We start from the raw sequence: 14,621 nt of genomic DNA, 5'->3' as shown, positions 1-14,621 counted from the left end.
GTATCTCAAATTTCTTTTTCACCAATATAACAGTTTTCACAGATCTGCTGTGTTTTAGAGGCTTGCTGTAGCTGTTTGATATTTGTCACGGGAGAGGTCTGTCCTTGAAGCTTGAGAACTGAGAGGCCACCATCAGAAAAATGCAGATTAGTTTTGTAATAAATCAGAACAAATAAATTAAGCACTGTTGCAACTCTAAGGAGTTATTAATTGGGAGGTTTAACCCTCCAGGAGTTTTGAAAATGCTGCAAGTACTTCACCACCTTCTTTCACATCACTTCAGAAGGCAGTTTATCAGCCAAGACTGCGCATTAATAGGGCCCAGAAGAATGAACTTATTAGGGCTGTGATAGGGAGCTAATACTTACATTTTTGAGAGAAGTGGGTGGTGGACACAGTGAAAACCACTTAAAAGCGAACATTTGCTCAAGTTGCTACAAAAATATAGTGATTGTCACTAACACCTGCTGTTCAGTTTATGGACTCAGTTTGCTCAACTACAAGACATCATCCCAAAGGCAGGATGCTTAGGAGTTTGTTAGTTTAAATCTGTTTTATATGTCTCCAACACAAGTATTTTATCACTTGTATTTTTCCTCCACAACTAAAAAAGATCCGTGAGTCATTTCAACACCAGAAATGGTATAAACTCGGCACAGGAAGTAATGCTCTCCATAGCTCCTGCACATTTATTAGGTGTCCTTCTTTTCATTAGTTTGAATAACTTGCCAAATAATAATAATAAAAATGTTCTGTTTTCTTTTTTTAACTTGTAAAGAAATGCAGCTCTGGGAAAGTACAGTCTCTCTTTCTCCTTCTTCCACCAGTAATACAGAGCCTCCTAGTCTTTTGGAGGAGATATTTGAATTGGTTGACACAGACCACTACACATAAAGCAGCAAATTTGCTGTGCATGATGTGAATAATTACTGCATTATAGTTTTGGTTTTTAGGGCAACTGTTGACTTAAGCAAAATAAGCCTGCAGTCCAGCTGCAGATCCAAGTTTTCATAAGTTTTCTTGTGTTTCTCCCTCCAGTGCTGTCTCCCTTAACAGTGACCCTTTTCAGACTTCTCAAGGTACAAAACCTTTACCAAATCCTCGAGCTCAGTCCTGCACACTCTGCTTTCACACATTTGGCTGATCTGAGCTTCTCCCTCGCTAAATATTTTCCACTGGCCTGAAAACAAAAATACAAAGGAGAAAGATACTGACTTAGAAAGGGCATAGGGAACTTTGGAGTCACTTACAAGCACTCTCCAGACAAACTGATTCACAGTGGTCAGAGAGGATGTCCAATCCTCCCACGGAAAATATTCGAAGTATCTTACAATCATGTAACATATTCCATGCAAAATAACTTTGTTACAAATAATAAACAAGGACCTGAATATTATCCCTTTCTTTAACCAACTAGTACTATAAATTGACCCTGTTTATTTCATCCAGTTATGGAAACAGATCCTCTGCTTTATGACAGAATGATTTGAGAATTGAAATCTGATGGTAAACCCAAGTATTTAAAAGTCAGGAAACAAAGTTTTTCATGCAATATGAACTCTGCCTATCTGTGTATAATGCAAACTGTATTTGTTGGATATTAGTATTTCTGTGGGGTTTTGATAATTTTAATAGAAATGCCTGATGTCTTGGTAACTAGAATATGATAGTACAGATAATGATAAGTGTAGAGAAGGCTGAAAGGAAAAAATTAGGAAACCTTCTAGATGAAAAGGTGCCTACTTCGATCTAAGACTATATTACGAAGAACCAAGTATTCCTGGATAAAATACTTCCTTGCCTAATTGGACCTCAGAAAAAATGTCAACTTCTAGTTCAAAAGAACTGGGAACTATAAATGTCTATACCTCAATTAAACTGTGACATTAAGTGTCATATCCCAAGCTGGGTGAAATACAAAAAAGAAATTGAATCAAGAGTGATAAATAAATTGCATATCTTTTCAAAAGACAGATTTTAATAGTAAATATATAACTAAGAACATAGGAAAGGCTTCTTTCATATATAACATAAATATATATGTGTATATATTTATGTGTATATAAAAGTATTATATATATTGTCTTAAATAAAGTCCAGTTGTGCTGTTTTACTGACATCAGCCATATTTCAGACTTATAGCAGTACGAGCAGGAAACAGACAATCTTACATTTTCTCAGAATGATAGGAGACTAACACAGCCTGGACGTGAGTTTTTGTTACATGCATTTGTATTTTAAATTGCCGTATTTTGATTATTTAATTTTAAACATATTGATGCCATGTATTGGAGGAAAATGAGTATATCTGCTTGACTGTGTTGAGTAAAATGGCATGTTTTTCAAGGCTGTAATTATATGGACAATAGAAATCTGACGAGGTCAGAATTTTACTTACTAGGGGTTGTCCTTGTTATCTGCTTGAAGTAGGGAAGTTCTTCAAATTCCCTCTTGGACACTTTCTCAGTGTAGAAGTGGCGCAGAATCCCTTCAGCAAAGAAACAAGAAGTGTGTGTTACTGGAAATGCGCCTGTTGTTCTAAGCCTGGGTTGCTGCCCGGCCTCTATGTAGAATGACTGCTGTGTCGAGCCACATTGTGAAATAATCCTTACCGATAATGTGGATTTTCAGCCTATTCTTTTTGACTCTGTTTGCTACTCCAGTGTTTATCTTCTGTGGATTTATGATTGCAGAGAGTTTCTGAGGGGTGTGAGAATTAGCTGATTCTTTTCCAACATAGCTGAAACCTTCCTTAGTGTGAGTAAATGTAAGATTGCAACAGAAGCCAAAATCCCAGTGTCTTGGATAAAAACAGTATAATTTTGCTGTCAGATTCCATTTTGCCTGTCATGAGTTAGCAGACAACATCACTGTCAACTCATCACAGGGCTTTGTGGCTTCCTGAACACACAGAGTAATTATTAACCATCAGCCCCCCTGGGACTTCCTTTCTGCTCACAGCTGGGGTTTGGCTTTGTGCTTTAAAGTGCATTCTGGAGATGTATCATCTCCATGGTAAGGGCTGCGCTACATGAGGTTTTCCTATGAGGATCATGTGCTTTTTGCTTGAATTGGATAAAGTAGACAGGATTTTGAGGGAGCTGAAGGTAATAATTTAACTACACTAGCTGTTCAGGATATGCAGAAATGCATGGGCTTCTGAAAACTTTTCAATTTTCTTCTAACTTTACAAGTTGATCTACTAAAAGATACTGCTTCCATCCTTAATACATTTCTTGCCAATATTCTAGAGCATCATGGACGTAGGTACATATTAGTAAGGCTGATAGGGCAGACAGTGATTTCCGTGACAAGCTTTTGGGTCCATCCAAATAAGAACCTCCAAACACTTGCTTCAAACCCTACTGTCCATTCCTCTGCAATAAATTACCAGGGGTATTACTGACAGCTGATTTGATTTTGTGTCCTGGAGTTTATAGAAGTAGTGCTTCGGGTGTTATTAATGGTGTTTGTTCAGCAAAATGTGTTTGACATGGCCATAGTAGTGATATCCTAAATAGCTAGAACAGCAGTCGCAAGATGCTTGGATTGTATATCGCTCTGGGATTTTAATGGAAGACGATACACTTTTTAAAGAAAGAACCCACTCAACTCACCTTTTCTAATTGTCCACACATGTATTTCTATTTGGGGTGGCTTTTCAGTCTCTACTGCAATTTTTCTGATGGTTTCTCCTTCCTCTGTGAAAACGGATTCATAGACGGGAAATGTCTCTTTCCCACAGAAGTAATCTTTGTTGTCAAAGCTTTGACTTGGCACTTCTTCTGTTTAAAAAAAGCCCAAAACACATTCTACAGCTGTAATCAAGTCTTCTAGAACTTACTTGGCACCAACAGGCAAGCAGGTTTAGTTTAAAATTAGAATTTTCATAGAACCATAGAATATCCCAAGTTGGAAGAGACCCACAAGGATTACTGGGTCCAGCTCATATGTTCACTTGTATGGTCTTTCAAATCCATCTCCAGCTAAGCCCTAGACATTTAATAATGTTCTGTTCTGCTAGGTTCTGATTGCCTGTCTGTGGTGGCAAGACAGTATTTGTATTTATAATCCAGTTTTGTAACAAAATATGCTGTACGGGTCTGTGAGACTCCTCATGATCTTCGAACTTGTTGTCCATTTTTCAATAACACTAGGAGTCTCAGAGATAATTAAATAACAGTGAAAATCAGTGGTTAGAGAGAATGAAGAGACCCAGATTATTGTTTTGTTGAGGAAAAGAGCAGGGAGAACCTACACATTTTGCTCAGCAGCAGCCAGCTGGCTGGTCAGCACACAGGGATGTGGCCAGCCAGCAGATCAGTGCAAGCCTGGCTAGACACAGCACACGTTATCTCATGACCACCTGGGAAAGTCATAGGGCATATAAGTGGAAATTGTCATTATTCTGATGGCAATTGGAAGTTGGACAAGAACGCGAGAGAGACGATGCAACTCAGAGGACAGACCAGAAGACATTCAGCTTTCTTAACAATTGGTGCACAGAATCTCCAAAAGATGGTAACTTTCAATTTGCTCTTACATTTTCCATTGAAGCCTGTTAGCCAGTTTTGCTGACTGTTCTCATCTCAGATGAGTTAAAAGCTGTGGATCTCAGATCCACAAGTACCCAAAAGAGCCCAAATACACATCTCCTTCCAATCTACGGCCACTGCATTGAGCCTTTTCCCAGCTAGCAGGGCTAGCAAGAGAAGAAGTGCAGTGTGTGTTCTATGAAGGATTTCCGTATGCAACTGAACAACTCATTTCCTTAGAGCACTTCCACCCAATGCATCACCAACTAAGCACAGAAATGGGCCATACAGATTAGAAAAGAAGTTCAAAGGCACAGAAGGGAATTGGATGCTCCTTTACTCTTTTTATCATATGCAACACGCCTGATCATTTGGCAGACCACCAGCAGATTCATCCTATTAACAGATTTTTCACTAGTTGTAGGCATGTCAACGTAAGTTTAATCATTAGTGCAGCACAGAAACTTAATGCTAAATTTATGATACATTAGTATTTTTTTTAAGGATTAAATTATATAATTGACACCAATCATTTTGTAGTCAGAAGTTTTGAATCCTGCTGGTACATTTTGAAAAGGAGAAACGATATTAGGTCCATGCACATTTCACAAGCTAGAAAATGGTTCAAATGTTCTGAGAATACTGCAGTGGGGGAAGGATGGGAGAGTCTTTTGACAGTAATGAACTGTCTGTGTACACTTCTGTAATTTTCTCTTTGGAAATGAGTGTCAGGAAGTCATACTAACAGTAGAGAAAAAGGCAGTGACTGATCAGAATGTATGTGCCCCATGCAGCAAGCCCCCCCCACATTTGAGGAACAGCAGCTAAAAGGAGGGCTGGCCAGGCACCTCTGCCTGTCACACTGTGATATCTGCACACAGATTAGAACAGTGGGTACTGCTATTGCAGTTTTCATCAGATCTTGTGACAAGAAGGCTTGAGCCAAGCCCCTTAACATGCACAGAAAAAAGGTGGTCTGTGATCAACTCTTTGTTTTACCTGGACAGACTTTACAGCATTTTCCTTCTACTTTCTGAGGGTATTTGCAGGGATATTGTTCTGGACAATGAATTTTCTTACATTCTTGTTTGGTGATGTTGCAGGTGCACAACACACACTCCACGATTCCAAAGGCCCGGAGATTAGGGTGCCAAGATTCACCATGGGAGTATGTTTTGCCATTTGAAACACAAACTACAAAAGAAGAGAAAAGGAAGAAGTACAACTGGAAAAGGTATGTTCACTGGCTACTCCTCCACAAATGTTCATTTAATTCACGCACATTTGTTTAAAGCAGTGTCTCCCTCTATCATTTGTTAGTGTCTCTGGCTCACTTCACTGCTTGTTAACTTCAGTCAGAGTTTTGCCACTTCAGATGAGTCTGAGCCTGTGATCACTCATTTCTGAGCAGATTTGCCTTGGTTCCAAATCTGCTGATGCCAGTATCCATCACTATTTTGAGGAGGACATTGAAGGTGGCTGAGTCAAGTATTTGACTAGCTCCTCTCCACTGCACACATTTCAGTTGTGCATCATTAAGCAGCTTAAAAAACTAATTCATTCTTCCCCCTCCTGCTCTTAGTCCACACACAGGACACAGCCTGCTAAATTGGCTCTGGCTTCTAGAACTGAATCTGCAGCTGGCAAAATCATGACATTTGCTACTGAGTCATCTGCACAACTTCTCTTAGCATTAGCTGAACATGGCTTTTGCAGGGAGAGCCCTGATATCAACAGGGTGGATTAGCGCCACCTGGACCTTATTTCACTTTCATGTGGGACTTCCTGCTACGGAACACAGAGCAAGAGCAAGGGAATGTTGCAAAATGAAGTTAGAAGTCCTTTGTGGAGATGTGTATGTCTGTAGGTATATAGGGACATTTGGCTTTGGGAATCACAAGAAAACATTAACTTGAAAGGATGCACATGGGACTGAAATTTCATTCTAATAGCATCTAAGCATCTCAGAATATTTTTTCATCAGTGCCTCTGGGAGACAGAGAAGTACAGCTTGCAAAAGGAGAGTGGAAAAATCCATACCTGGTGGAAGCCAGTTTGGGTCACCCTGCAGTTAATGGGAATTATATCGCTTTACACCATGTCTGCATTTGTCCTATAAACCTTACTTCTTTCTTTTAAATATTTTATAAACACAAAGAAAAATGCAAACTAATCCTAACAAGGTGAAAGAAAGGGCACTGCCAGATTTCTAAAAGCAACTAAAGTGAAGCTGCGCTATGTTGTAAATATTTCCAATTCTTCTAATATGCCATCATTTTTATTAATGCTTTTATTTGTAAAATATGTTCCTATTTTGCCTGTAACTTTCAAAAGCAATTTAATTTTTATCTGTAATCTGAAATTTACATCTAACTGGTAACAGATGTGACCAACTGGCTTATACTTTACTGAGTTACTGAGATTTATGGTGAGTGTTCTTTGTAATGTATTGTCTTTCATGGGGTTATGCTATCATTTGGTTTATAATTTGCTACTTTTTAACTCTTTCTTAAGACATGGTTTTATTTTAGAGGTGGAAAACAGTTTTTATTCTCACATAAAAGCAAATAATGTATTGTCTGTATACTGAGACCATGAGAGAAAAAACTATAAATGAGATAAAACTGGTAAGTACTCAGCAGGCTCCTTACGTGCTTAAATACTGTATTATTAGTTATATCTATGCATATACAGATTGCTTCCCCAGCAAGAGTTCTCCAGATCCTTTATGGACATAATATTTCCTGACAGGGGAAGAGATACTACTTGATAGAGTGTAGATACATTCTCTTTGTTTCAAGGATTTATTTAGCACAGAACAGTTAAATGAGTAAATGAGGTAGCAGATGAAGCCTCCAGTAGAAGCCCAAATATGGCACATAAATTCTAGTTTCCAGGTGCCCTGGTTTTAGTACTTTTCATGTTCAGAATTATAAACCTGTACCCATGCTATTGTACATTATTTTCATTTCAGGATAATTGCTACGTGTTTATTTTTTAGCTTGTTTAAATGTGTCTCAAGCGTTAATTAATAAAATACTTGTTAATTGCATAAGAACAAAAGAAAATACATGGTCAGCATTCCGGTGTCCATCGTGGGGGTCACTCAGACACTCTCTAGGCAGCGAATGTCTGAAGTTGTGGCAGTTACTCTACTGCATCCAGAAATATGCTACTCGTCTGTACGCTTTTTATTTGCTGAAACAAATCGGTTAGAAATCTCTTTGATGATGTCTTCATGTGTGAATTACATGTCAAAGATATTGCACTGTGTGGAGATTCCTGCTCCTAGATTCAGCATAAAACACTGGCATGATCTGAATGTTTTTTCATGGTTGTTCAGGTGGATAATAAAGATCCTATGGCCAACATTCCTTCTGTTAGTTAATACCTTAAAAGATTAGTTGGCCCTAATACAAGGGCTTTTAACTCTTTGTGGGTAGTTTCTGAGTACCTACTGACTGGTATTTGTGGATAGCTGCTTTTCTGAACATGTACTTCTCCAGCTATTTCTTTTATGGCTTCTTAGGCCTGACCCTGCAGACCTCTAGTGACTTAGGTACCCCCCCCCCCCCCCGTAAAAAATGAGCATCCTACCCTTTGTACTGTACAGCACCTGCTGTCCCACAAACGGGAGAATTGATATTTTCCCTCTTTTTTTGTCTGTTCTGTAATGCAGCAGGAATCCGTCATGTTTGTACAGTCTGGCAGATGGGCAGTCCTGCTGTCCCCATAATGTGGTATCTCATATTATCAGAAGGCACTAAGTTACTCATTACTCTGGTTGACTTTGCCTGGTTACAGCTCAGGCATCCAGTCTAGGCTAATTGCTTACTTTGCCTCTGCTGTTAGACACGGGGGAGAAGTGCCCCCTGCATCTCAGACAACTACCTAACAGTAGTATTCTTGAGAATAATTTGCTAAGCCTTGGAGGCAGAAAATTCCCTGATACTATGGCAAAAGTTTATGGTCTGAGATTTGTGGGATAGTTAAAACACGTGCTTTTTACAGCTAGTAAAATTACAAGACAGGAGAGTGTAAGGAAAATAACCACTGTCTATTCCCTACTGGACAAGTCACCGTGTGAACCACCTAGCAAATCTAAGGGCATCGTAGTGTCCTTTCTGGCTCTAAGTGCTCGCTTGGCTGGTCACAGCAGCACACATTCTCAGAGCTATGTAGCACGATCCCACAAAGCGATTCAGAGAGCAGCACAACAGTGTGGTGCCTGTGCAGAGTGAAATGCACTGTAGTATGTGCAGGCACAACTGACCTCAGTCAAGAGCTGATTTCGTACCCTTAATAGTTTGTTGCTTTTGCCTTTCTGATTTGCACTGAGTCTCTTGATACTAGTGCGAATTTCCAAGATTCTGCTGTATATTTGGAGGATTCTTTTTGAGCTGTAGGTAGGTGCCTGACCTAGGGTAATACCATAAGAAGTACTCATCTTTACCTCGTCCGTGCTTGTGCTTGTTGTTGATGACAATTTGTACGATTGTTCCGGATGCTTGCTGGGGATCTGGCAGGACTCCGCGGTTACTCCTGGCACTGGGAAATCGTGGAACATTGACCACCTGCCTGGCGGAGCTGGGCGACAGATCGTAGTGGGAGCGGTGGTACGAGTGTCTCTGTTGGGAGACACAAAGGGGCAGGAAAGTAAATGTCTTGCGCCAATGAGTGTGGTGAAAGAAGCCGTACCAGAAGCTTAATGCAGGCAGCGGTTGTTGCCACTACCACCATCAAACAGGCCTCAAAATACTGAGTGGCACTGTACAAATAAAGGCCATACAGGTTTTGCAGCTAGTTAACATGGCAATGAAGTCATCTACACATATACAGCTGGAACTCATCTCACCACACTCTACATTCGGTCTAGGTGTCTGTATCTAAGTTGGTCATCTGAAGTCCCTGATCTAGTCAGTGGACAGGGAAGCACTTTTAGAACATGATTCATCTGACCTGTTGTGGATCTCTACATCATGAGGAGATGAATCACATTGCAGAAGAGCCTATTTCACTCTGTTTATTCGAGATGGAGTTCAGGGCTAGACATATTCGTTACTTATGTCTGCTTCAAGATTAGGTAAGAATAGGTGAGCCTGTCTAGTCTTCCTCATCAGAACTGCTTTCTCCTCAGGCTGCAGTGGCAGAGCACACGTGCACAATGACTGTCCAGCTCCTTGTTTGCTTGCAGCTGCTTTGAACTCTCCTGCAGGGCCAGGGCTGGCCGACTTCACACAGACTGAGCTGAACCTTGCTGGAATCTGTCTCACAGACAGGGAAATCTCATTGGATTTGCAGAGGGAAGTAGTCTGTGCAGTATGTTTTCCAGAGCAAAAACAGTGGTTGTTTTCAGAGAATTATTTTCCAAAATACCCATGGGCATGAAGGAATAGTGTGTGTTACAGCAGTTATTTTATGAGGCATGATTCTCCTCACTAATCCAAAGACCTGTTGGTTCATGTATTTGGGTAGTGTGCCTAATGCTTAAAAGCTCTTAATATTCTCTCCAAATGCTGTTATATAAAGCCTCTCTTGAGGAGTAAGTTGTTAGTGGTTACTCTTAATCCCAGAGGCAGTGAAGCCCCTAACGTAAATATACATACATATGTATGTCAACTGGGAAATTAAGAGTTTGTAATTATGATTTTAAAGTGTTGCTTGCATAGCAAACAAAATACTTTGGAATTTTATTCTTGTAGAGCATATACAAGAAGACCAAATCCAGAGCCCCCAGGAGCTCATGGGAGTTTGTAATTCAGAGTTACTCATGCATTCAGGTTGAGTTTATTAAGGAGTTTGCCTGCAGTAGATATTCTTATACATTGCCAGACCTGTTAATATCCTTTTCCCTCATTTTTCCTTGATACATTGGCATGTACAGCAGGAAAACGTGTCTTTAAATTGTAGGTCACACTTACAGCTTCCCTGTTGGCTGGCTGCCGGAAGATGTCTCCGTCGGCATGTTCCCAGGATAACTCCCCATCTCCTGGACATGAAGCAGAGTAGTATCAGTTAGGGGAGTAATTGTGCAATGCTCAGGGATGTACCTAGGGGAAAAGTCTCACCCAGCTCTACAGCTACATTTAAGGTGGAGGTTGCATTAGTGTGTAGAAGTGTCAGTCTGTAGTCTGACCTTCCTGTCACTAGATTCTGTAGAGAGCAAAAGGAAGATGACTTCCCAAATATCTAGCAAGCTCAGGATGAAGGTTTACTACCAGATTTATGTGGCTTAGCAAGATGCTATGGGCTAGATGATTTCCAGTACCCACCAGTGTGGGTACTCAAGACAAGGAGACATAGCTTAGCTCTCAGAAAGGCTAAATCGTGTGACCTTCCATCTGCCGTGTGCATAAGCATGGCTACTGTTGCTCAGTTGATAGTAACTTACCTGAGAATTGAAGCCTGAATTACATTTTTGTAGTCCCCTCTGAAGTGTAGTCATTAATTAACATTTTAACATTGTAATATATATATGTCAGGAAAATGTACGCCATATTTTGTCCTGAAAATTTTCTACCCCTATGTCTTTTTGGGTGTTTTTTTTTTTTTTTTCCTTCTTATTTATGCTTCACTTAATAAAATTTGTTAATTCACGTGGAAGCCAGTGAATAACACTGCAGTAGGTTATGGCAGAGTGTGAGATGTTCAGCACTGTTATTTTTGAATCAGGCCAATAAAAGTAATACAGAATAAGGCTCATAACACCAATGACACTCGTAACAAAGCAAGGGCGTTCTGACTTGTCTTTTAGAACAGAAAGGGTTTTGCTAGAGCACTTGCAATTTGTACATGTAAGGCAGAAGTAACAAATGCTTTGCGAATCAGTGTGAGGGGCTCGTACAGCCAGGCTCTGGCTCCTCACAGCCAAACGTGATTCATGGAAAGGAAAGTTGGAAAGAAGAAGAAACTCTCAGTTTCTATTCAGGAGTAGCATCCAGCTGTTTTCTGGGTAAAGACAAGCTTCATAAATACATACATAACTGAGCGTGAGCCACAGTGAAATTTGCAGGAGGGAAACATCAGTTCAGGCTAGGGAGAGAATGTGGCTTTAAGAAGTTGTTAAAAAACATAGTTTAGAGGTGTTCCTTGGTAGGACGAGCCGTGGAACTTGAACTGATATCTGATTCTTGGAAAATTGTACAAGAACAGGAGAAATCATTTAGTGTGGAGCTGACCTTGGAATTTATCCCAGCCTTGGAATTCAGATATAGGTCCAGATAAAATTGTTTTGCTAGTGGCTCCAAGCCTAGCTCTGGATGTGCCAAGCAATTAGACTGGAGCGCAGTGCAGTACCACCACAGCACGAACCTGCTGCTTTACATGGATGGCCCACGGCAGGGCCAGGCACAGACACAGGCTTGGGTCCTTGCCACAGGACAGCTGCTGCAGCAGGAGAAGTGTGTGATACCGCCTTGGGAGAGCCACGGTGCTGATGCAGGTGTGTCTCCAGTTCTGGGCTTAGCTGGATTTCACTCGGTCAGATCCACCATGGATCCACTTACCTTCTGGCATACTACATGTTATCATTTTATCCTCGACGCATTTTGAGAACTTTAACTTAAGAGGAAGTTGAATCCTGACATAAATCAACATCTGAACCACAGTGCTTGAAGCCTTCTCTAGTCAGTAGTAGAGCAACAAAACAGGAAATCAGCAATTTGAATATACTATGTTAGTATTTTTGGCCAGGCAGGGAATAGAAATTGATTTGGTTTCCTCCTCATGAGCTGTGCAAGATCTTGATGCAAATGTTTTGTTTAGGTTTGCATTTTTAAGAGTCACGGGAAGATAAAACAGCTTAGCCGATATTGCAAAGGACAAGGTTGATTATGAGAGAAATGACAATTTTAACATTTTAATAAGAATTATAGACAGTGGAATACACAAAAACTCGCATAAATGGAGACACTGAATCTCATTTACTGCATAATCCAATTTAATCTCACCTCTTATATGGAAATTCTAAAGAGCTTTTGCCTTACTAGTGACTCTCGGGCTACAGTGACAGATTCTGCAGCATAAGGCTGGAGCATACCTATGTCTGATGCTTTGTACTTTGAAAGGCAGTTTGATTTTTGTAGCTGGAAGAGGTTGGTTTCAAATCCAGATCCAATAATTATCAGGGAACAGACATCAAGAACCATATGAATAGCAAGGATTTGCTTTAATTGAACTGTCAATGTAATAATGTAAACCAATATACCACTAGATTTCACCCTGAGAAATTAGGACCATGACCTTGCCTGCTTGAGGTCAGAAAGCTTCATAAGCAGTTTATCCAGCAAAAATGTTTCAGGATTTGTAAAGGTGCCTCGCAGTAACTCAGCAAAGCAGCAGAGAACGAGCAATAATTTTCAGGCAAAGGAGTACTGCACAGAAATCCTCACCCTTGCTCTGACTGAGAGGATGTATTACGCAGCTCACAGCATTGCCCTGCCGGGAGATTATGTCAGTTCCTGCATGGTGCCACATAAGCTAATTACCACTGCAACTTTGTAGGTTAACTAGCTTAGACAGCTTGCCACACTGACATGACTACGCAGCTTCTGTTTGAGATCTTGCTCCTTCAAGGCCTGCTGTAGTGTCTGTGCTTCAGACTGTGTGGACTATGGGACTATGTTAGTCTGTGTTTCTCAACAACCACAGGCAAAGCTATACAACTGACAATGCAACGCTCCTTATTGTCACCATGCAATAGTCCCGAGTACAAACAAACAGAATTTCAGAAGGACAGAGATGCAAGCAGGAGAGGTTTTCAAAGCAGCCTGGCATCGCTGCTAACAATAGAGTGGCCCTTCTGAAAACTTCAGGCACCCTTAGGTGCCTACCTGCATCTCTGAGAGCTGGCCAGAGGTGCTTAGATACCCTAAAAGCGCTGATTCAAATGCCAATAGTGAGATAAAAAACATTTACAGATATTTAGAGAGGCTTTTAGACAGGACATTAGGTTTAGACATTTGGGAGGCTGGGAAGGCTGGCAGTATGCTTCCTTGTAATCAAGTTCTCTGTGTGCATGTTCCAAAATGCAATTGCTAGTAAATACCGATGTGAGCTGAATATAGATCAACATCTAATTTAAACTGGAGTAATTGGTCTTCCCCTCTGAATTGAAATTTTTGTGTCTTGTATAACTCGAGCAGGTCTGGTAACTTGTCAGGTAGAAGCTCATCTTTTATTTCAAAGCTTCCTACCCAAAGTAATGGCAGCTATTTCAATTCATCATTTGAAGCCTTGATTTACCTCATTATGAGCATGCAGCTTTACATCAGTGCATTCTCTCCCTGTTTCAGTTTAGGAAAACAAAGCTAGCAACGCTACCCTGCTGGAATGTGAGGTTTCGTTTCCCAACATGCCTTTGGGTTGTGAGTAAATGGGAAACTTGCAGTGTCCTGAACGACAGTGCTGGTGCACAGACAGGGCTCTGACAAGGGAAGGAGTGCTTTCCGACTCGTGTCCTTCTGTGGGTGGACTAGACACTTACCTCTGCAGACTGGACAGCAGGATTCCGGAACAGAAACTGGGAAAGAGCAAGTTAATTTGGGACAAGTCTTCAGCCCACAGTACACATTTCCTTCCTACCGGTAAAACAAGGAGCATTTAGAAGGAGGCATCAATTCATATGGTACTGTATATACGTTTTTATGGACATATTTAAATCTAGTGTGGGTGTTTACATAAATGCCACTGTAGTAGTCAAAAGCAGAATATGAGACCAATGAAGAATCTGGATAGCATTTCATAAATTTATTGTCACGTAGAGGAAGGTTCCTTCTTTTAAAAAATGGAGAAAAGAAATAAGTGTGGGGAGGGAAAGAACTGCAGTGATTGTAGGCTTAAAATCTATCTGACCTTGCTACTAAAGCGACCTGGTATAAATTTCTTTCTGCTGCTCTCCTTTTGTTGTGTCTTACCACTCAGGTGGAGAAAGAACTGAACAGTGACTCAAACCTGCAGTCACAAAGTTTGTTCAGTAGTTGGCACCTGTTCAATTTGTAATTAATGTTGAATACGATGATAATTTGATCAGAGAAGGTCATGATACTAAAGAGCTGGTTGGATTGAGAGGGATGTTGTACTTCAGAC

General features: G+C 40.5%; 1 protein-coding gene across 7 annotated transcripts in view; it reads right to left on the bottom strand.

Annotated features, from left to right (window-relative positions):
* Positions 1-666: 666 nt before the first annotated feature.
* The window catches only part of CHRDL1 (chordin like 1), a 41,312-nt gene continuing 27,357 nt past the window's right edge, over positions 667-14,621 (bottom strand). For 3 of the 7 annotated variants that reach the window (XM_040572325.1, XM_040572326.1, XM_040572324.1), the window contains 7 exons: positions 14,020-14,113; positions 10,457-10,524; positions 8,989-9,163; positions 5,535-5,729; positions 3,618-3,785; positions 2,399-2,488; positions 667-1,180 (listed from right to left, as the gene is read on the bottom strand). In XM_040572325.1, coding sequence (XP_040428259.1) covers positions 1,050-1,180; positions 2,399-2,488; positions 3,618-3,785; positions 5,535-5,729; positions 8,989-9,163; positions 10,457-10,524; positions 14,020-14,113 — 921 coding nt within the window. In that variant the 3' untranslated portion in view covers positions 667-1,049. The remainder of the gene's footprint in view (positions 1,181-2,398; positions 2,489-3,617; positions 3,786-5,534; positions 5,730-8,988; positions 9,164-10,456; positions 10,525-14,019; positions 14,114-14,621) is intronic. The other 4 variants (XM_040572330.1, XM_040572331.1, XM_040572327.1 and 1 more) reach the window with 3 other exon arrangements.

The sequence above is a fragment of the Cygnus olor genome, chromosome 13 (assembly GCF_009769625.2).
Source record: "Cygnus olor isolate bCygOlo1 chromosome 13, bCygOlo1.pri.v2, whole genome shotgun sequence".
NCBI classification, from domain to species: domain Eukaryota; kingdom Metazoa; phylum Chordata; class Aves; order Anseriformes; family Anatidae; genus Cygnus; species Cygnus olor.
The sequence above is the reverse complement of the archived record's forward strand: the minus strand, read 5'-3'. Positions and strand labels throughout refer to the sequence as shown.